The sequence below is a fragment of the Meriones unguiculatus genome, chromosome 6, assembly GCF_030254825.1.
Source record: "Meriones unguiculatus strain TT.TT164.6M chromosome 6, Bangor_MerUng_6.1, whole genome shotgun sequence".
NCBI classification, from domain to species: Eukaryota; Metazoa; Chordata; class Mammalia; order Rodentia; family Muridae; genus Meriones; species Meriones unguiculatus.
The window spans coordinates 131,741,366-131,765,778 of NC_083354.1; the positions used below are offsets into that span (position 1 = coordinate 131,741,366).

Here is a 24,413-nt window from a genome sequence, read left to right on the forward strand (position 1 = left end):
CAAAGGTTCATAAACAGAGTGCAAATCACCCAAGCAGAAGTAGTTTGCTGCTTTTAAGCCAAAGCCCTTTCTAGCTAGGGAGTCGCCTGTAGGAATTAACTAGCACAAAATCCCGATTAAACAACTAATTGGCTTGTCTACTACTGGAAAGAAAAACAAAGCACATCTCTCCACTTCAAGACACAGAGTCATAAAATCAGAGGTCTTTCAGAACTGCCTCAGAGAAGATGCTTAAACCACTGACAATCAAATTCAACAAAGTGAAGCCCATGGAAGGGGCGAAGGAGCAGACACCCTGCCCTCACCTGAGCAGGGAGGCTCAGCCATCCACAGCACAGGTATGTTCTCCGTGTTCCTCCTTCAGTCTTGGTTCCCTTCCTTTCTCTGCTAATAAGTGCTAATAGATGCTGACATATGGAAGATCACTCGGCAGCTCTACTCCTAGTTTGGGAACTGTCTAATCCACGTTTTTAGTAATCTTTATATTCTGTATATTCGTATTTAAAAGTAGGATAATAATGATTAGGAGATTATATTTGGACAAGGAAGACTTTGTTGCTAATTGTTTTCCCACAGGTTACATGGAAATAGCTATTAGATCCCTCTCTTAAAGAACATGAAAGTTTTCAGCACTAACTCTGTGCTGGGAAGGGTTCTGAGCACTTCCCAAGCAGCCTATGAGACAGAAGCCTGCTCTAACACTGCTAACACACAGCAGAACATGGCTGGAGCTGTACTAGCCCCCATTCCAATACACCATTATGGAGAAACCTCATCGCCAGTCAGCCAGGGTGGTGACAGATGAGAGGAGCTATGGGTCAGCCTTTCCAAACGAGCTGTCCTCAGGCCGAAGGACTTAAGAGAGAAAGCAGAAAGAACAGGTGCTTTTTAAGAGCCATCTCCCCCTGAAGCAGCAAGGCTGGAGGAAAGAATAGACAATGCCCAGGCAGAGCAGCTCTTGAGGACAGCCAGTGACATATGGTAGCTGTGATTCTGGGGTGTTAATCATGAGTCCTGCTGGCACCAAAGAATCTTAGCGGTCATGTCTGGGAATGCTTTACATCTGTCCTTTCTAAGTACATGTGGTGAATAGGTAAAACAGGACATTTTTTTAAAGTTTTCTATTAAAATATGCTAACAATCATAAAATGTTAATATGCTATTTTCACCCATAAAATACAACCTTTTTCAATGGCATATAAATAAATAAAGATAGTTTGAGTCCTATAAGGAAATATCTAGAAGTAAAAACAACTCAAACTATATTGTGCTTTTTAAAGTACCCTTGAAGGGTCAATCAAAAAGTTCTTCTGAAATTACTGATTATCACAACTAATAACTCCAGAAATACAGCATCACCCAATACAAACACACTTTACTTATGAATACAACATTGTTTATATAAGTCTATATTTATGCTATATATAAGGACTATAGTGGAAATTTTTACAGATAGCATCTAACCATGATGCGAAAGCAGTTGTGTGGCCTAACTTGTTACTGTTCCTAGATTGTCTCAACTCCTCTCTAGCTGTTTGCAGGTGATTGGCCATACAAGCTGCTCCATATTTGATAGAAAATAACAGCAATCTTGCTAATACATGTAGTTGCTGTGAGTCTTACATGAAGTTGTCTGACAAAATTAGTCTTCAGTCCTCACAAATAATGTCAAAGACCCCACATTACAGCACACAGGATACTCACAGTTCTTGTGCCTAGCTGCTTCCTCAACTCTTCTCATTCTCCACCACAGAAATACCTCTGCTGTCATCTTCCACCCCCACACAGACACATCTTGAGATTTTGTTTTGTGTCTATCATCCATCTGCATTTGTAAAATCAAGATCTACTTCCTCTTTTTTTATTTATTTCCCTTCCTTTCTACTGCAAAATAATAGTAATAATCACAATTAAAACAAAAAACAAAAAAAAAACCTTAAAAATTCAAGCACCATTTCTATTCTCTACAGGTATTTTCTCACCACCTAGATTTTCTTTGGGGGGGGTGGTGGCAGAGGGAGGTGTGTACTCAGATGTATGTTTATGAATATACATGTGGGTGGATGGAAGGTGGAGGAGCTGCCCATCACATACTAAGATGTAAGGTCCCCTACCTCTGCTTGGCGGCTCTCCCAGAAGGATCAGGTGTGATGCATCCCCAGCATTAGATTACCTATGGCTGCTACCACACCTGGCTTTTTGTGGCAGGTCCTCATGCTTGGGCACCAAACATTTTAGCAACTATCTCCCCTCCTATTTTTTCATGCTTTTGGTCCCCTCTTTCTGCACTGTAATCTTTGTTTTGTGTCAGTGCACGCCACGACGAACGTCCTCAGGTACTGCTCATATCCAGTGTGACATAACTCCACGTCAAGGGAAAGATTAGCAGAATGCTGATTTGCAGAGAAAAACAAATTCACGAAGAGAGCAAAGTTAGTAATGATGGGACAAAACCACTCCTCCTCATTGCTTGAAACTAAGGAGCCTGATGGGCAAGTGTTGGTGTACTGTGAAGGCCCAAGTTGGGAGGCCCATGAGGCAGGGAAACATGGACAAAAATGTTTTGTGAATTGTGGGAGGAAGACAGTTGAAGCTGAATTAATAGTAAGTTATTCACTAGTAAGGTCAAGAATATCTATTTGGTACAGGAAGAGTCATTTTTAGAAAATCATGGTTTGTTCAGTTTTAATAATCACATCAACAACTGAGTGAGAACAGTGACATTTTGCATTGAAATTTACTTGAAGTAACCACAATCTCTATCTTTTTTATCAAAGGGAGACAACAAAAGTGGAAAAGAATCTCTGAGGACCAGAAGGATACCAGTCATGTTTGAAAAATCACACACCAAAGAACAAGGTCAGAATGCTACCAATGGAGGGGATGGAGTAAAATATGTCTTTGCCTAAAATGTATAATTTGATGAAATATTTGTCCTCGTCCAACCAAATTAACTAAAGTCATAGAAAGTTTAAAGAACGGAATTATTTGTGAAAATATCATTTCTTCATTCAGTCACTTATTTACACATTCAGTACACTCATTAGCTACTGTGTCTTGGGGAAGGTATACACATGTTTGTTCATGCATTCGTGTGTGTGTGTGTGTGTGTGTGTGACATGTGTTTGCTCAACTGCACTTGACTGTTCTGGTGTATATGGAGGCCAGGGGTGGCCATCAGGTGTCTTACTCAATTGCTCTCCATTTTGCTCTTTGAGGTTGGGTCCTTCACTGAACCTGTAACTCAACACTTTTAACTAAGCTGATGGACAGCAAGCCCTAGCAATGTAGCCATCTCTGTCCCCTGTGCCTGGGATTACAGGCTTATACCAGCACGCTCAGCTTTTACATAGGTCCTGGGATTCAGAACCGCAGTCTTCACCTTTCACAGCAGTGCTTTACCTGCCTGGTCACATTCCTGGACCCTCACTAGCTATTTTTTGATGACCTACCATGCGCTGGGTACCATTCCATGGCCTTTGAGGTTAGGAGGTATACAACAGGATCCAAATCTTTGTTCATGAAGAAGTTATGTTACAGAAAAAAATAAAATCAAACCAGTCATGAGGGAACCCCTCATGAGCAGCGGAAACTCAGGCGGCGATGAGCTTTTACGATAACAAAGCAGACGTGGCAGTGTGTGTTTTTAAGCATCATCACCCCTCTGCTCTGTACTCTCCAAGCTGGAAGGCTCATCTGCCTTAGGCTGCACACTCAGTTCTGCGTGGATAATTCCAAATCTGTATCAGGACAGTCACTTTTGGGAACCTCAATCCAGTACTTCCAACTGGCACTGCAAATATACCTGCATGTTTTGCAAAAGTATTATGATTAAAACAACTTATTTCTTCTTCTACTACTTTTCCTCCTCCTCTTCCTCATTTTCTCCTCTCTTTGTTGTCTTTGCTACTATCGTGTTTGGGGAGTAAACTCAAAACTTCACTCCTTATTTATTTCTCTACCGTAAGTGCCATAATGTCTGTACCTCATCAACTTCGGTAATACCACAGAAACTTGCTAGCTTCCACGCAATCTCTGCAACAGCACCCTGAGCCAGGATTTTATTAGTTAAGTATTTCATACTCTCTGCTCAGGCACTAAGTGACATTTTCTGTTTAGGAGTCTGTTTCACTCAATTTCTCTCATTTTCCCTCAAGCGCAAATACTATGGGGCATATTGCTTCCCTGTAACTACCGCTTTGACCACACACCTCAGATCAAGAGTTGTGAATGCCTCAGTACTGCCTTAGGACAAACATAAATGCCTTCAGTTGGCTTTATAGCACCACTGCATTCTGTTCTTAGCCCTCTTGCCAACACATCTCTCCCACTTCTCCGTGTATGAAAGCTACATTATAATCAAGAAAAAACAGTGGCCAGGGAATCATTAGAGCAGAATATGGCACTTTTTAATATAACAGCACAGTTTTTACATAAAAGCAAAAAAAGTTTTATTTTCTATCTATCCAACAATCTTTATTATGATTTGTATTAAACCAAATATTTGAAGTGAAATATGTTCAGTTTCTATTAGCCTAAACTTCCTATCTCAAAAGAGGATAAAATAAATACATAAAAATCACAGTCAAGGCTGAAAAAAAAAAAGAAAGAAAGAAAGAAAGAAAGAAAGAAAGAAAGAAAGAAAGAAAGAAAAAAAGGGTGAGTAGCACAGGACTTAACAGGTACAGTTCACTGGGTTCTGTCCTTGGCAATAAGGGAGAAAAGTTAATTTAAACAAAAAAAATTAAAAAAAAAAAGTTGTAAGTAAATACATTCCTATCAATGAATGCTGTTGCAGTCTGAAATATTACTCTGAAACATGGCCCCAATTCTGTGTGTATTGATAATCTTCTACAATAGAATCTGAAAGAACCTATGTGGAAAAAAATAACTCAACCCAGAAGATAGATATTCAATAGACACAAGTAATTGAAATGAAATAAGATGTGCCCAGCCAGAAGAATAACATTGTAAAGATACTGCATCTTTTGTACTAGATCGTTATTATATTTTTATGTTTTTACATTCTTCTCTCTATTTACTTTCATTGCATATTTTTCAAAAATAAGAAGGAAATATTTCTAGATTCCTGAACATACTTATTTACTTACTTATTTTTCAAGAACATTTCTTGTTTTTCTTTCACTGTTCAACTCAGAATATAAAGAATGTTTTGTGTGTGTGTGTGTGTGTTTTGTTTTTTTTTTTAAGCAAATGAGGTATTTCCATCACTAACTTCCTTCTGGGTTTACATCCCAGCCAAGAAAACAGGAATAACAGATGACATTACTTACCTGAAGGCAAGGCAGGGGAAGCATTCCACAAGAAGTTATATATGCCTATCGAATGCAATATACAGTCAGTTCTCTTAGCCTGTCTGATTCAAATGCCTAGATTATGCATCGATAAAAGAAGAAGGCTTCATGCTAAGTAAAATTTCACATAGAAAACTGCCATCAAGTGTAAGAATCATATTCCAGAAGATACAGTTAAAACAGAGAAGACTTGGTCTCACTATTTCAAAAGGGGCACATATCTACTGTTTGTGTATGGAGGATAGCAGGTAACTTTCAATAGTCAATTCTCTCCTTCCACCTCGAATTCTGGGATCAAACTCAAAGTCTTCTGCTTATGCAGGAGTTATTCTACAGGCTGGTCCATTACACAAGATGACCGTTGTGTTTTTCTTTTCATTCTTACACATACATGCACCGAAATATGATCATATAAGCTTAATTCCCCCTTCTAATTTCCTCTTATTCCCCCAACACAGCCCCTTCTCATCTTCACACCATTTTATAACCCATGAAGTCTAGTTTGGACTGCCTATATGGGCCATTCTTGCTTTTTCTCTAACTAATTGAACATCAGTATTCAGTAACTGGAAATGCATGTGTGTTGTAGACATGTTGTGTGTGTATGTGTGGGTGGGTGTGCATGACGGCTGAAGATGTCCATGGATGTGTGTGTGCACACACCTAGAGGCCAGAGGTATCTTCTTCAAGTTCTTCCCACCCTGTGTACTGAGATGAGGTATCACACCGAATGGGAAGATCATGGGTTCTTCTAGACTCGCTGGTCCAGAAATCTGTTTGTCCCTGCTAATCCTCCTCCTGTACAGTGACGGTCCACAGATGGAAACATGCCAAATTCTATGTGGAAGGTGAAGATCCAAAATCAGTTTCCTGTGCTTGCTCAACAACCACTTTAACCATCAGTATATTTCATCAGCCCCTTCAATACACAAAATTTTTAAAAAACATGTAGGCTTCATTTGTCAGAACATAATTATAATCTTGTGATTTATTGTAAGGCCTTTCCAGAGCAAAAAAAATATCCTACTGTCTATCTGGAATAAAGAATCAAGAGCAATAAACAGCATGGGACTCTACAGGAGAAAAAGTCACTTAACTATCCTTTCTTTAACAAAATTATGAGATAGCAGGGAAGAAAATGTATTTGGCTTAATGTTTTTGATCAGATATAAAGATTTTTTTTTAGATATAAAGATTTTAATAAAATTTTACCTCAAAACATAATAAAGAGGAAGAGAGAGGGAGATAGAAAGAGAGGGCGCAGAGAGACGGAGAGATGGAGAGAGACACACAGAAAGAGTCTTCTGCAGATAATAATACAAAACAGAAATGGGATTAACAAGCAGCTATACAGAGGAAAGAAGAAATACTCCAAATCTCTAAGAGCCAAAGGAAGGCAAGAAAATAAAGGCTACACTACAGGATTACCAAGATGACTGAAACGATACTTGTTTTATAATGCGTTCTTTGAGGGTATAGATTTCAAATTAGAGCGCTTCACACACGCAAGGAAAAAAAAAACCACATTCTTAGTAACATGCAACTAAGAATTGCCACTTTAAGATAAGACTAACCTTATCCTTGTATATGTGTATTTATAAGGAGAAACCTTTCACAGCTGTAATAAAACTCTTCGGTGGAGTTTTCCTCAACAGAGAAGCTGTTTAACTGAGGAAAACTGTTTCCGTTAAACATACAAACTGAGCAGAGCTTCGAAGTTTTCAATTAGGACTGAGTTGTATTTAAGGCAGTCTGTCTTTAAAAGGTGAAATTATTAGTGTTTAAAGATGGCATGTGATGATAGACTGTTGATATTTTTATTTTCTTCACTCAAAACACACAGGTGCAATGTCACAAAATCTGCAGGTGCTGATTTCTGATTTTAGAATTCTTATCATCAGCAGAACATGGTTCTACTAAGAAAATAAAGAATGTGACAGATTTTGGAAGCAAATAAATATAGCTTACTAATGTCCTTTCTTGAGTACAAATGTCTTTTTAGGCTTGTACTTAACTTATATTAAATGACAGTCTCCCCAAGCATGGGAGCTAAAATGTTACGCTCAGGATGCGAGGCTAAGCACTGCATTCACGGTCAGCCGCTTTCGACCCAGAGAAGAGCATGTCTGATTGCATGCGGGTTGATGCCCCAGGTCCCGCCTCTGAGAAAAAGGTATCAGACAGGTCTGATGCTCTTTGGGTGGATGACACCTAAATGAACATTGGTACAAAGTCCCAATTTATTTCTAATATCAGAGATCAGACCTCTACTCTTGCCTGATGCGTCTAAAACAAAAAGGGGGAACTGTAGAGAGTGGCATAATGCCGCGCCTTAAAGATGGAGCTGGTTTCCGCCTTCCACCTTCCTGATGGTGAGTGCTCTCTGTCACAAACAACTCCACATTTGGCTAAGGCTGAGGATCTGGCTTGCTTCCGTGTATGTGGACCTATCTGCATTGCCCATGTGGCACGCTGAGGTTGGCTACCCAGAGGCTATTTTAAGCTGTGGGCTGGCTTCCCCCGGGGTCAGATGATTGTTCAAGGTTCCTGAATAAACTGCATTGAAAAAAAAAAAATCAGAATCCATAAAATATGTATGTGTCTTGTCTAATAATGATTTATAATTATTATTTATTTTGTATATGCTTTAATGGAAACTTCTTATGTGGAAATAGATTAAAATAATGTACTTATAATAGGTACAATGTGGTAGATTGGGTAATGGATACTCAAAGATCATAACTTCATAATCCCCTGAGCTTATTAATCTAGTTTTATGCCTTGAATTTTGTTGTTAAAGTATTTGAAATGGAAAAATTATCTTTGCTAATCTGATATCCCCAATATAACCAAGAAGTCATTGTGAGAGAACAGTGAGAGGGACAAATACAGAAGAAAGAGATGGGACAATGAAAACAGGTTGGATAGATAAATTCCGGAAGCAGAGGAAAGGACACAGAGGAATTGTTATAGCATCTAGACTAGGGGGAAAATGAAAAAAAAAAGTTAGTCTCTCCTGGAGGTCCCCCAAGTCCCAAACAACCTATCCTTTCAAACATTTTTTAGACTTTTGAATTCTAGAAGAAAGAAAGAAAGAAAGAAAGAAAGAAAGAAAGAAAGAAAGAAAGAAAGAAAGAAAGAAAGAAAGAAAGAAAAGAAAGAAACTTTGTTTTGTTTTTCAAAGTCATTGAATTTGTGGTGGTTGCTACTGCATACATAGAAATATAATGCCTACAAAAATCTAATGAAGCATTCCATTTTGAATAGAAAAGGGAAGAATTAAAAAAGCAAAACCAAGTTTATTACAACCATTGTGAAAAGTAAGGGACTTTTATTACAAAGAGCAGTTCAGGGGCTGACACTCCTAAGTCTAAATCACAAGTGTGCTGCTTTCTAGATCCCAAGTGAAGATATTTAATATCTTTGAGTCTGTTTGCTCATGTTGAAAAATAAGGAGGCTATCATTGTCAGCTGGTTGTGAATGAGAATTAAAGTAGGTATTCTACCCTCATCACTTTGCATCGTGGCTGATTTATTCTCACAATGATGGAAAACCAATGAAAGATGCTTGTTGGATAGTAGAAGTCCTGTGTACACAGGGAATGCCCCTCATTCTTGCCACGTGCAGCACTGGGGCTGGGGAGTCAAGTGCTGACATATGCTTCAACTTCTCTATGAAGATAAATTTTAACATGAAATGTCTTGATTTTTAATGCCAATTTATAACTATCTTCCACTTTTAATTAAGACATCACTTTTCCCATTCCTTTTCTTCCCTTCAAACCCTCCTTATTCTCCCTATTCACAAATTAATAGACTTTTCTTTAATTATTATTGTTATATACATGTATGTGTGTTGATACATACAAACACATACACAAATATATAAATATAACCTGCTGAGTTCATTTTTGTAGTTTCAGGGCTGATGGTTTCTATTGGACAACCAAATTGGGGGGGGGGGGGCTTACTCCTGGAAGAGGTTAATTCTTCCTCTTTCTGCATTCACTGTTGCCTGAACATTTTGACCATGGGTCGGATCCTGTGACATTTCCCCCGTTCTGCATAAGCACGCCTGTTGACATTGTAATTGTTCAGGTCTTGTTTATGTGTCCATTTCTAGAGGAAACAGTCTCACAGCAGACTTCTTGGTACTAACGATCTTACACTATTTCTGTCCTTCTTCTGGAATGTCCCCTTAAGCCATAGACGCAAGAGTTGTGCTGCAGAGTATCTGCTGGTGCTGAATGCCACAAGATCCAATGACTTTTGTAACTTGTCCAATTGTGATATTCTGTAGTAGGAGAAAAGTAGACTTCTATCAACTTGCTGTACATAGAAGTTTCTTGATGAGGGGTAATTGTTACACTTATCTGTAGACATAAGATTTAGAATATAGTAAGGAATTAGGCTGACTTAGCAAAGTAATGGGAGTACATTCTCATTTACATTCCATGACCTCATTACCCCTAGAAGCTGGCTAGGTTCCTAGATCCAGGACTGATTTCACTCCTGTTGACTAAACCTTAAGTTCTCTTAGACAGCTGTTGGTTATCACCAAATGCAGGTGCCACTATGGAACGTTTATGAATGTCTTGCCATGCTGGTCATTGTGGTAGTTCATAGTTGTCACAGCTGGGTAGCACTATTATTGTTTCACTCCCTTGGCGGCTTGCACAGTACTTTCTATGGAAGTACTATGAAATCTAGAATATAAGGAAGAGGCTTACAGGTTAACTCCAATTCAAATCATCCAAGTGTGATGGCTTCAGCAATGGGGGTTGACCTTCAACCTCTGAGAGGCATTCAAGGGTGACAATAATAGTCCATATTGTTTTGGAAGTCTTTTGGACTTCTCATTCCTGGTTCTGGGAGTGTTGTTTTTCTATAGTTTTGTGGGTAACATTGTCAGCCCAAATGGCATAATTTCACTTATGTCTGTAAAATACAAAATATGGCTCCAGGAGGTGTTAAGCAACTTTGGTGTTATTTTTCTTCTTCCTCCTTCTCCATCTGTATTGACCTCCTTTGCCTGACCCAGTTAGAACCCTCCTCCCTCTTTTTCTGCTTCTCCTCTTCATATCACCTATATCTTTGTATCCTCTTCTCAACCCCACCACCACATCCCTTTATATTTTCCTTTCTTCTGTGCTTACTCCATGTTGTCCACTCACATCTGTAGGTCATTTCAGTGGCTTCTGTTTTCTAGATACTGTGAAGAAGGCAGCAATTAACACTACTGAGCCAGAATCTGTGGGTGCTGAATCATTTGGAAATATACCGGGGAGAGGTATAACTGGGTCATATGGTAGATTTACTTTTAGTTTTTTGAGAAATTTCCAGAGTGATTTCCAGAGTAAATGGCAGCTGTTTGCATTACCACCTACACCAAGTGTGGGTTCACCTCTCTCCACAACTACCCTCACTTGTCAGTTATGTTGTTGTTGTTGTTGATGATCCTAGTCATTCTGACTGGAGAGATGAAATCTCAGAGTTGTTTTAATTTGAATTTTTTTAATCGCTAAAGATGATCAACACTTCTTGAATATCTATTAGCCGTTTTTACTTCTTCTTTTGAGAACTTTGTTTAGCTTCCCCAGCTCATTTTTTTAATTGGGCCATTTGTTTCCTTGACTTTATTTTCAGTGTTTGCATATTCTGAATGATTATAGTAATAATATATTATATTAATTATAATAATAATGCAATATATTATTAAAATATAATATAAAATTAAAATAATAATTTTGTGGGTCTCTTCATCACTGAACTAATTGTTTCCTTAGCTATACAGAAGCTTTGTCAGCATAGTGCTGGGCAAATAGACTCCTATTCAGAAAGTCCTTGTCTAAATCTTTATATTGTGAAGTACTGCCTATGGTTTTCCTAGAAGTTTTAAAATTTCAGGTTTCAAATTGAGGTCTCTGGTCCACTTACAGTTAATATTTTTTCAGAGCCATAGTTACGATTCTAATTTCATTAATTAATATTATTTTTTCTATAGTTTTGTTTATTTTCTTTCTAGAGTCTCCTGGCTGTGCTTATTCCTCTCTTACGTTCAAAGTATTGTTTCCTGTACTCTGTTTAATGTTTTGCTGCTTTTGATTTGTTATTAGAGGTTTGGTTTTTGCCTTGGTTTGGTTTTTCTGTGAACATTTTAAGCTGTTTGATCATGAAGTTTTTCTTTTTTCATTCAATGATGGCAGTTCAGTATTGTATGGCTGGGGACAGTAGTCTAGGTTGTCACCCTGGTCTTTTAGAACGTGGAGTGCATTGCTCTGGGCTCTTGCGGCTTATAAGGTTTCCAAGGAGAAGTCAGGTGGTGTTCTGGTAGGTTTTCCTTTATATGTTATTGTGTTTTTTTCTCTTGCAGCTTTCAATATTTTTTTGTTCTGAATATTTAGTGTTTTAAGTCTTGGGGAGTTTCTTTTCTGGTCTTCTCTACTTAGGATTCTGTATGTGTATGAGTATATAATTTTTTATTTAGGAAAATTTTTCTTCAATGTCTATGCCATTGTCCTGGAGTCTTCTCCTTCATCTCTACATTTGTTCTTTTGATGTTATCTCTCCTGTCCTACATATTCCTTTCTTGTGCTTTTTTAAAGTTTTCATATTCTTTGCTTATTTGGTCTGGATCTTCTGTTTTTATCTATGATATCCTGACATTTTGTCTTGTGCTTGGTTCATTCTTCTTGTAAGATTCCCCCTGGGTTTTTTAAATAAGCATGGTGAGGTTTCTCATTTGGTTTGGTTTGGTTTTGATTCCATTTTCATTTCAATGTGTATTCTCTTCAATATTTCTATCTCATTATTGTAGAAAATGCATTTCAGATATTATTTAGTTCTTGATTATTGCATTCTAAAAATTAGCTTAGTCATTTTATTCATTCACATATTTGTACTTTCTTGGATATAACTCAGCAATCATTAATTGTTAGCCTCTTGGAGTTTGATGAAGTATTTGTTAATGTGTCCTTTAAATTTCTTGAATTCTTTAATAAAATTTATTATCATTCTTTTACATTTTGTGCTTTTGAGTTCATCTAGGTCATATAGAACATGTCTATCAAACTAGTGAGTTTGATAGGAAAATGCAGTCTTGGCCATTCATGTTGCTTTCACTTTTATGATTTGACCTAGGCTATCTTTCTTTGGTTGTACATTTGACAGGAGAATCTGTCCTGCCTTAGACTGGGCGCGTGCAGGAGCTGGATGACTGGAAATAGGGCAGATGCTATTTAATTGGACCAGGCAAATATAGCTCCCAAACCTCAGGTCTGGAAAGACAGCTGTGGGTATAGAGCTGGCAGTATGTGGACAAAAAATAAAGGAAGAGGAAAGAAGCTTTCTACCAGTCACAGGTGGCATATAAACAAGCTGAGAGGTCTGAAGTCAGGCCTGTGGGGGCAGAGAAGGCCATGGGAGGAGGAACCATAGGAGATTTGATAGGAGAGGGAGTTAGGCCTGTGGGCTCAGAGATGGCTCTGGGAAGTGGGGGAAGATCATAGGAGATAGAAGAGAGCAGGGCAACTTATTCTGCAACTGGCTGAAAGACAAATGAGATTCACAGCCACGTCTGAGGTAAAACGTGTGGGTGTGCAGCTGACAGCTGGGAGCCGGCAGTGGAAGGAAAACCTTAATTTTTTTAAATTTTATTTTTATTGAAGATGAAGTCATTTTCATTCAGTATGTTATGATTCTCTCTCATCTACTCCCAGATCCTCCCCACCTCCCCACTCTTCCAATTCCATGCCTGCTTTTTCCTATTTTCAGAAAACAAACAGGAAAATAAAAAACTTTTTTTAAATGAACAAGCAAAAAAACCAAAAATGTATATAAACACAAACACACATTTATTTAAAACAAACAAACAAAAAACTTCTACAAGCAAAAAAATCCCAAAAGGAAGAAAATACAGAAAAAAAAAATCCTATAAGGGGAAAAAAAGAACAACAACAAAAAAAAAAACAATGCCAGTACTAAGGATTTTTGGTTTGGCTTAGGTTCTTTTGTTGTTGTTGTTTTGTTTTGTGTTTTTTTTCTTAAAACAAGGATTCTCTGTGTGACTGCGGCTATCCTGAAACTCACTCTGCAGACTCACAAAGATTCACCTGCCTCTGCCTCCCAGAGGGGCACCAGCACACCTGGCTCCAATGCTAAGGTTTTAAGGCTTAAATGTTTCTTTTCTTTCTTAATCACAGAGACAAAATTCTACACTTTTGGTCAATTTAGCACAAAATATAATACAGTGAGCTCTAACCAAGCCAATGGTAGATTCTTGGTGTTATTCAAATAAGGGAAAACTAATGTTTATAGACAAAATTCTGAGTCTAGCAATGTTTTCATTTAACCCTCTTACTTTTCCCTGACTCTTTGCTAAGAATGCCCACCCTGACTGTTGTGTTTTGTTTTGCTTTGTTTTGTTTTTCCTGTGAAATACAATTTATTAACAATTTATTTTGCTTTACTTTTTTCCATTTATTGAAAATATTTTTCCTCACATAATATATTCTGACTACAATTTCCCTCCCTATATTCTTCCCAGTTTTTTTTTACCTCCCCCCCCCCCCGCCATCCAGATCTATTCCTTTTCTGTTTCTCAGAAAATAAACAAGCTTCTAAGGGCTAAGAATAGAATAGAATAGAACAGAATAAATAGAATAGAATAGAACAGAACACGACTAGGAATATTAGAAAAAGGGAAGCCATAATCAAGTATACTATGTGAGAAATGAATCTATTTTAATAAAGAATATTAATTGAATAATTTAATAAGATAAGTTTAAAAGAAAGAAATCAATCTTCAGTCTTGGAAGTAATAATTAACACATAAAACTTAATTTTACCTGTGAGTAACATGAAAATAAAGAGACTACATTAAGATGTCAGAAAAGCTTCTCTGTAAAAAGAAGCTTCTATGTAAGACCAGTTTGCCTGGAGCCCATGGTGGACATTATGGCTAATTTTAGTAATATGCCCACCTCAACTCTACTCATCAACAATAGTATTTAACTATAGTTTAACTTACAAATTTTTACTCAAACTATTCCAGCATGTCTGCTTCATCCACGCAAAATCCTGTCTTGCATAGTAAACAGTTCCATTTACAGAAGTGAAGCACGCTTTCAAAATGGCACCAGATGCAACGATAAACAAAACAATTGAGAAACAGTAAAGCTAAGTTGGCATGTGAAAATTCTGCAAATAGAAAAAAAAAAAGAGTTTAATTTTCTAGTTTTAAATGATGAGAATTTCCTGTGTTTATTTGGAAAGGGACAGAGGAAAGGTCAGGGCATCCCAGCGTCAGGAGGTCACCGTGAGAAACTGATAAGTGGGACTGAGGAGACCATTAGAGTAGCCAGCTGCACAAGGAGCTGACTGGGCCTTGGCCCCTCCCTCACGGTGCCCTGGCTCCATTTCTAGTCAGCAAGCAGTTTCCTCCACCCGCTCCTACTACAGGTCTCTCACTGATCTCCAAGCCCAAACAGCAGTGAGAGTCCTCTCAGCTTTAGATAATACAGAGCTCTTCACACCACCACAGACATCACCACTGGCTGGGACAGGCCACACTCTTTAAGTCAAGTGTCCAGCCACGTGCACCATCTGTGAGCATTCTTGCTTGTGACAAGGAAGGAGAGATTATGCTTGGAAAGCACACCTTGCTGTACATAGCCAGTAGAAGACCACACTCCAAATTAAGTTATTACAAAGTATGGAAACTAAAGAGAGCCTAACCAACATGGGTGTGCTGGTTTTTTTTTTTTTCTTATCATATCATTTTTTTACACTTTACATGACTTAAATACACTTGAAATTCAATTAAATTGCTTTTTGCATTTTTATTACTAAGGAATGCAGCTTACTCGTAAGAAATTACATTATGTTTTCCTAACGCTAAGACAGTATTAAGTAAATGGGAGCTCGCATATGATCCACATATAAAATTGCTAAGCAGACTTGAAAAAGTTAATATGAACTTTTTGAAGGCAATTATTCACTCTGACTGGTAGAACATTTTGTGTTTATATGGAATATTTCTCAAATGGAGTCTTTATCTAATCCTCACAGAAATCCCCAAGACAAAAAAAAAAAAAAACCAAAACAAAACAAAAAAAAAAAAAACTTCTCATTTTATGGATGAAGAAACTGTTACAGAAAAAAAATAACGATTTACCCAGCATGAGCCAGAGAATTGGTGATGTAAGGATCAGAGCCCTTTATTCAATTTTTGGTACTAGTAGCTCAAGCATTCCTTACTATCTGCTCATAAACATGTTCTCTAGACGAATTACTCTCAAGAAAAAGGCCAGGTGTAGCACTGAGATAAGATCCCGTGATCTGTATGTTACCAAAGCTGCCTTAGATAGAGTCACTCACCTTCTTCATGCTTGATTGGTTCATCTTGTGTTCGGAAAACAATATGTTCTACAGTTAAAAACAAAACTCACGAAATATCCCAAGTCTTTATATTACTTCATCACTTTAAGACTGAGCAGAGGATTAAGAGCTCTGGCCACCTCCTATAGCATAGTGTCCAGCTTCTCCCTGAAAAACTCCAGCCCAGGAGGCACGTGGCCTCCAAAAGCAATGCTGTCAGAGCCGTTGCTAGAACGCTTTGCAAATCCATGGATGGATGCATATTTTGCCTCTGTAAAAATTGAACCTATGCTTTCTCTTTGTAAAATACCCTCGATTAATTTGAAATGACTCACATACATGTCCATATTGGGGATCGGGGAAGGCACATGTGTGATTGTGCTAACCTCACCTGTGGCTGTGTGGCTGTGTGTGTGTGTGTGTGTGTGTGTGTGTGCTGAAATTTGTTGTCTCTGATCCAGCCCCATAGCTCCCTAGCTCCCTAGCTCTGGGCCTACAGACACACACTTCATCCATAACTTCCAGATGAATGCTGAAATCTAAACTCAGGTCTTCATGCTTGGGCAATGAGCACTTTACCACTTAGTCACCTCACACTTTAACTAAAGATCCTTAGTTTCTTAAAAATTCCCTTAAATGGACTGGTTTCCAGAATTCTTTTTGTATTTTTTTTTAATTACAGTTTATTCACTTTGTATCCTAGTTGTAGCCCCCCATCCCCTCCTAATCCCACCCTACCTCCCTTTTCTCCTATGCCCCTCCCCGAGTCCACTGATAGGGGAGGTCCTCCTCCCCTTCCATCTGACCCTAGCTTATCAGGTCTCACCAGGACTGGCTTCTTTGTCTTCCTCTGAGGACTGGTAAGGATACTTCCCTCTCAGGGGGAGGTGATCAAAGAGCCAGCCACTGAGTTCATGTCAGAGTAAGTCCCTGTTCCCTTACTATGTAACCCACTTGGACACTGAACTGCCATGGGCTACATCTGTGCAAGGGTTCTAAGTTATCTCCATGCATGGTCCTTGGTTGGAGTATCAGTCTCAGAAAAGACCCCTGTGCCCAGATTTTATGGTTTTTTTGCTCTCTTTGTGGAGCTCCTGCTCCCTCCAGGTCTTTCTATCTCCCCCTTCTTTCATAAGATTCCCTGCACTCTACCAAAAGTTTGGCTATGAATCTCAGCATATGTTTTGATATCCTGCTGGGTGGAGTCTTTCTTACCAAAGCTGAGACCCTTAGATTTTTAATATTTGCTTCTCTAGATTTTGTATTTTGCTTGTACATTTATGAATATCAAACACGGCACTTTCCTTTTGAGAATAATATTTTAGGATACATTAAGCTTCTATTTTGTGTATCTTGTTGTCATGTTTTTCCATCTTCTTTCCTGTCATTTGACAAAATACAAATATATAATACAATTTTAAGCATAGTCAATGTGAGAACTTATTCTAAGAATGTGATGCAATTGAGAGTCTATAAATGAGCCACATGCTGAGTAAAACCACAATCCTGGGTGCGATAAGAAAGTCACTAGTTGTGCACTTCTTAAAACTTTGTACTCATTATAGCAATTCAAATGTTCATTCATCGAGCAAAAGTAAAATATCATTCATGCATCTAATAAAAGTGCTGGGACTTCTTCTCTATTGGTTCATTCAACAGATAGTAACTCAGGTGCTAACAGTTCTTTTTATTTTTTCTCTAAACAGATGTTTTTTATTAAAAATTCATGTAATACATTCTGGTAATGGTTTCTCTCTCCTAACTACCCCCAGATCCGCCCAACTCCCCACCCACTCAACAACATCCCCTTTCTTTTTCTCCTTCATTCTAACATTAATTTTGTTGTTTTTGCTTGTGGTTCTCTCTCTCTCTCTCTCTCTCTCTCTCTCTCTCTCTCTGTGTGTGTGTGTGTGTGTGTGTGTGTGTGTATTCGCGAGCACGCGCGCATGTGTGTGTGTGTATTCGCGAGCACGCGCGCATGTGTGTGTGTGTGCATGTGTGCATGTATGTATGAGCAAGTACAAGTGAGCACACAGAAGAGAGCATCTGATCCCCTGGACCTAGGATGGCAAGAAGTTATCAGCTGCCTGTGAGTGATACTGAGGAATTCCTAGAACCCTCTGCAAGAGCAGCAAGCGCTCCTAACTCCTGAGCCATCTCTCCACACCCTATTTTTAGTTCTCAATGAAAGATTTGTCTTTGAGACAGAATCCACCATATATTTGGTATTTTACAATTAGAAATTTAACCAAAAGAAATAATCTTCTGTGATAAACCTTCCAATGATGAAAGCATTTCAAATTTTCTGTTTTCATATGCACACAAAAGAAAACCAATTGAGTACCTTTGTAATTGAAATTTTATTCCAAAATAGGTTTTCCCTTGAATTCTTTCTCTTCTAAAATTTAGTTAGTGCTACTGATAAAACGCAGAAGGTTAATGTCTTTTCAATCACTTACTCCCTGACTTGAAAAGACAGGCAGATGTTTCACATCTGTTCTAATCTCCACGATGCACTGTTGCACCAGGCCCAGGAAAACTGGAAGAGTATTACATAAGCCCACTATGACATACCGCCCACCTGAAGACAAGTATGTCGAGGGCAAACTCAATAGCATAACTTTTACACATTCGGCAAAGGCAACCAGGCCACATCACGTTGATTCTACGTTTCAGTATCTGCAGCGGACACACATTCAGGATCAGGATCTGGGGAAGCACTGGTGAGCTGGAGCAATGGTGACATCATGTCTAATAACAGGAAGACTTACACTCTCCGTATGACCCTGTTGTCCATGTGAGAAGCTGAGGACAAGCTTGCTTGTAACTGACAAAATTCACCTAGGTTTGAGAGCAATATTTACCTTGTATTTTCTATTTCTCTTTCATGAGGATGGTGTAAACACTCTTATCTGTTCTCACAAAATAACATGCTGTGTGGATAAAAAGAGACTGTATATACTTATCACTGAACCACAGTTGATAAGTGTCCTTTTGTTTTAATCCTCTTGGTTGTTCTACTTTGAATCCAAGAACAGACACTACTGGTTTCTCATCTTCATCAACAAACTATTAAGTACTTGTCTTATAATTAATGGTGTAGCCACAAGTTGAATTTGACTTTAATTAACTCTGAAATCTCCTAGAGTTGTTACAGAATCGGTGTCCTTTTAGACGGAGGTGGTAATAGCCCTGGGAGATAGGCCAAGGTGCTAGGATCTACTTAAGAGTAATTCAAAATGTACTGAAGATGAATTTTAAGTACCTTATAGAAAGAAAGAAAAAAAAAACAGTCATGTAATTGCTGCTGGCATAAACACTTACTGCAAATGTACGTGTGATATAAAAGTATATAATACAGCAGATAGTTATGAGGCATTATAAGAAAGAGTCAGAAGCAAACGAGATGACTTACTGGTTAAGAGTGCCTGCTGTTCTTCCAGAGGCACCAGATCAACTTCCAACACCCGTGTCACTCACAACCACCAGTAACTCTACCTCCAAGTGATCCAAAGACCACTTCTGCCTCCATAGGCACACTTGTAGTATATACTCACAAACACACACACACACACACACACACACACCAAAAATAAAAATAAAACTTTAATTATAAAATAAGTAGTCTATAAAAGTCATGCTGTTTTACAGACACTCCTTGGTCTATATATTCAGAACTTTTTAAAGTCATTTTATGGTCAATTTTAAACATGCTTTTTTTTTTCTTTTAAAAGAGGTGTTCCCACAAAGTTTTATAATTGCAATGATCCATAGCCACTATTTAGTCCAGATTCCTATGAGAAGCCAAAAATAACTCTAGGCGCTCTCTCTCTCTCTCTCTCTCTCTCTCTCTCTCTCTCTCTCTCTCTCCCTCCCTCCCTCTTTGTGAGTGTATGTGTGTGTGTGTATGTGTGTAGTCTCCAGGGTTTTGATCTATAAATGCCCTAGACATCCATAGATAAAGACTAAGAACTCAGCTTTGAAATATACAGTAACTGTGTCAGTGTGCACAAGTGTGAGAAAGGATAGGCTACCACATTTTTAGGTAACTAGAATACAATGACATGGCATTGGAGATATGAGGGAAAATCATTCTTTTGTTGGATAAAGAAAAAAACAAAAGATGCCTTGATACAAACACATAGGGAGCAGAGATCCTTCTCCTGTGTTTCTAGCAAACACAATTCAATACCACTGAAAGTCTTTCACTCTGAAAGCTATTGGCTACTGATAAACTAATTAACATTCTGTACATGTATGCTATGATGGAGAACATGCTGCCTGCAATTTGGGGGAAGATTTCAAACATATTTCAATACTTCATCTAGAAGACTGTCCATGCAGACTTTAATGCTGTAATTGCACTAGTGCTCTTTAGTACTCAAAACAGTGTAAAACACTTGAGGGACTCCACTTATATATAATGAGGGTACACTTAGTACTGTGTTTTCTACCTTGTACGAAACTACTATAAATCCAGGATAAAAGAAGTCGCCTGGAAAAGTCAGGAACTCAAGCTTTCTTTTCTTTTTTTTTTTTCTTTATTAATTACACTTTACTCACTTTGTATCCCCACCCCCCCGTGGTTCCCTCCCTCCTCCTATCCCAATCCCTCCCTTTCTCCACCCTCTGCCTGCATGCCCCTCCCCAAGTCCACTGATAGGGGAGGACTTCTTTTCCTTCCTTCTGATCCTAGTCAATTAGGTCTCATCAGGAGTGGCTGCCTTGTCTTCTTCTGTGGCCTGGTATTGCTGCTTCCCCCTCAGGGGGAGGTAATTAAAGAGCAGGCCAATCAGTTCATGTCAGAGACAGTCCCTGTTCCTATCACAATGGAACCCACTTGGATACTGAACTGCCATGGGCTATATCTGTGCAGGGGTCTTAGATTATCTCCATGCATAGTCCTTGGTTAGAATAGCAGTCTCAGGAAAGACACCTGTGCTCGGATTTTTTTGGTTCTGTTACTCTCTTCGTGGAGCTCCTGTCCTCTCCAGATCTTACTGTTTGCTACTTCTTTCATAAGATTCCCTGCACTCAAGCTTTCTTAACACAAACTTTTAGAAACAGTAAGCAGCATCTCAATTTTTATTCCTAAAACATATTTCTGAAGGCTTGTTGTATTGAAAGATTTTTAAAGAATCATTGAAATTTTCATGTTAAAGGTCTTACAATGAATATTTTTACACTGTGATCACTCCTGTTTTGTCAATTTTATACATCTAAATTTCTAATATTAAGATGGTCTACCTTTACTTTTTCATTTTTGCCTTTTATTGAAAATAGATTATTTTCTCATACAACATATCCTGGTTATAGTTTTTCCTCCCTCTATTCCTCCCAGTTCTTACTAATCTCTCCTCCCATCCAGACCCACTCTCTTTCTAACCCTCATTAGAAAATAAGAGGCTTCCAAGCAATAACAAAACCTAACAAAATAAAATATAATAAGATAAAAAAAATCATCACTTTGAAGTTGGACAAGGCAAACCAACACAAGGAACAGAGTCCAAGAAAAGGTACAAGATTCAGAGACCCACTCATTCATACACTCAGTAATGACACAAATATATTATACTGAAAGCTATAATATATACACAGACGATCTGTTGAAGACCTATTCAGACCCTGTGCTTGCTGCTTCAGTATCTATGAGTTCAAATGAGCTTTGCTCAACTGATTTAGAAGGCCTTCTTTTCCTGGTGACCTCCACTCCCTCCAGCTATTACACTCTTTCTGCCTCCTCTTCTGTAGGGGACCCTGAGCTCCGAGGAGGGAGATTTGATGAAGTCATCTCATTTCAAACTGTGTTCCAATTTCTCTCTCTCTCTCTCTCTCTCTCTCCCTCCCTCCCTCCCTCCCTCTATATTGTTGGGCTGTGAGTCTCTGTATTTGTTGCCATCTGCTCCAGGAGGAAGCTTCTCTGATGACAGCTGAGTAAGGTATTGATCTATGGGTATGGCAGAATATCGCAATTACATTTTGCATTTTGCCCTTGATCTCTGGGCTCTCTAGTCTCTGGTTTTTGGCCACCCAGTACCAGGTATGGATTCCAGCTCATGGAGTGGGCCTTAAGTAACATCAAGTATTGGCTGGCTATTCCCACAAGCGTTGTGCCAAGATTGCCCTAGCATGCGCTGCTTGGAAGACACCACTGTAGACAAAGGGTTTGTGGCTAGGTTAGTGTTCACATTTCTCTTTTGGTAGCCTACAGAGTACTTCCCAAAACAAATAGACTAAGACGCAGGCTCTAAGCAGGCACCAGCTCTATCTCTAGATGTTCGGTGCGATGGGCACCTGTTGTAGTCACCTGCACAATGGAGCCTGGCTATTGTCTTGGCAACAGTGTAGGTTGTTTGGGGATATCCATGGGACCCTTTTGGCCAAAAATTCATTTGCACATAAGCCAGTCCCAGAACTGGAAGCTTCATTTGGTAACAAGACATGGCCAATCGTGGACTCTGCCACCCCCATTAGGAGAGTTCTTTAGGGTCACCTCCTAATTTTGGAAGGTTCACACTGCACTAGGTTTCTATCCCATCCCTCAAGCACCCCTCAGTTCTCGATTTCTCTCCCTGCATTACCTCCCTCAACCCTAGCTCCCCACACCCACCATATCTGGTCCTTGCATTAAAATGATATTGATGACTGGATCTTGTTTTCTATTCCTAAGTACAGTACATCTGCTTAAAAGTAAACTGGATACTACGGATAATAAATAATCACTCAATTATGTGTTTTCTTCTTTTTACCTTTCATATTTTTTAATATTCAATTATTTACTTCCTTTAAAACTCTCTCTATGATTCAAATATTTACCAACTAGTTGTTATTGTCTAAGCAAATAGCAAATATTTAATCTTAATTAGAAATTATATTTGTATATCTGATGTAAAAATTATTTCTGAATTGAAAATAGAGCTAGTTGGTATTATTTCTATAGAAAGGATTCCAAAGCTACAAATAATCAAGTCAAACTAAGAAATTTGATTTTGTAAAAATTAGAGTGTGAATTCTAAACTAATGCTAAGGACATAAAACAACTGCCTTTTTTCACTTCACTGAATCTATTATGCATTAATTTTAGCATGAATTGTGAGTACGATCATAAAACCAACAATGCCTTTTGGATGCTGAGAGCTTATCCTGCATTCTGTTAGTATCATGAAGCATGTTCTATGTGAATTTTTTATCATATAATAAACAAACTTTCAGTGTGCTTTTCATTGGCCTGATGGTATCTCCAGGTTAGACCTCCTTTGAGAGGAATCCTCTCAGAAGATTTAAGAGTCATGTGTGTTCTTCTATTTAGTGTCTTTTTTTTTTTTTTTTTTTTTTTTGCCATAGACAACAACACTGAGAAAAACTCCCTCAGAGATTTCACCGCAAGTCCTGACCCTGATTGTCCAGAAGAACTCACGGGAAAGATGTCAGAGATAGAGCAAACCAGGACTAGGAAAGAAAAACCAGCCAGGTAAGAACTCCATGAAGCACATAGCACAGGTTGGAGACTTCATTTAGACAGTAGGGATGAGGGGGTGAATTTTTATTTCCCTCTTCAGCTAAACAAAAGATTAAGCGAGCCACAGGAGAATCGTAGCCAGGAAACTGGACTAGAAATGGAGAATTAGCTCCATCTAGCAGTTTGTCACCCTCGTTTGCCAGCCATGGCTACTAACCGATGTCCAAGTAGCCATTCAGTGGCATGCCAAATCCCACTCACTCAAGCACTGCGCCTTATCATCATGGAAACAGACCACATACTTATTAGACATGTATTTTTTCAGAAAGATAATTTTTCTAAGTGCAGGAAGAAATCACTGCTTCGATTCTGTAAACATCTTAATATTCCAGAAGATAATGATTTTCTTTGCTAGAGAAAGAGCAACGTAAAAAACAAAGACATTTGCAGAAGCCAGCCATCTGTCCACCATTGAGGAATAGTCTTACAAGTACTGTGCATCAAATGACTTGAACATCACAAATGATACCAATTTCAATGTGAATCTATGAGTGCACACCACACACCCACACGGGGGTGGGGAAAGGGAGAGAGAGCAATAAGCTGGGAGCATCTTCATTTTGCTGCTTGGTATGGTGTTAGGAGCCTGCTGGTTCAATTTGAATTGCTTAGCTACATTAAGGTAATTGCAATGTGTGTATGAAACAATAAAACATAAACTTCTTCTGTAACAGGCAGGAAGAATTGTTATTTAAAAGGAAGTCAAAGTAATCTCTTATTCCAGCCTACCTCATCCCAATCCACCTACTTTTTTCCTGTGCTTTTTGCCCCAGGCCTTTGATAAACCATCTACTGTTCGTGAGAAACTCTGTTATCTAGGATCCAGGATGCTACTGACTGAAAACGTATATGAGAGAGTGTCTTGTCAGTGAGCAAAAATGTGGCTGTACATGAAGATTAACACAAGCTCAATCTCTTACACAAAAGACAATGTTAAAATCCAAGTACCACATAGCCAGAGAAAAATTTTGAGTTAGGGGCTATATTTTGCAACAGAATACACAATATTTATATTAATCATGTAATTGTTGATGTTTACAGAATGCTTTTCATTGCTGTTAGTGGGTCCATTATCTCCACCCTGCAGATAAGCAACCAGGACACAGAGAGGTTAATTAGTTTCCTAAAGTAACGGGTCAGCTCAGATAAAACTACATTACAGAAGACTTGAATTCCTGAATGGTAATTTTTCTTTCTTCCCT

The 24,413-nt window shown here is 38.5% G+C and overlaps 1 protein-coding gene across 1 annotated transcript in view; it reads left to right on the plus strand.

The window, feature by feature from the left end:
* Positions 1–227: 227 nt before the first annotated feature.
* The window catches only part of Cngb3 (cyclic nucleotide gated channel subunit beta 3), a 169,599-nt gene continuing 145,413 nt past the window's right edge, over positions 228–24,413 (plus strand). Inside the window, exons 1-3 of the mRNA XM_060386160.1 lie at positions 228–338; positions 2,778–2,859; positions 23,037–23,163. Of these exons, the coding sequence (XP_060242143.1) occupies positions 228–338; positions 2,778–2,859; positions 23,037–23,163 (320 nt within the window). The remainder of the gene's footprint in view (positions 339–2,777; positions 2,860–23,036; positions 23,164–24,413) is intronic.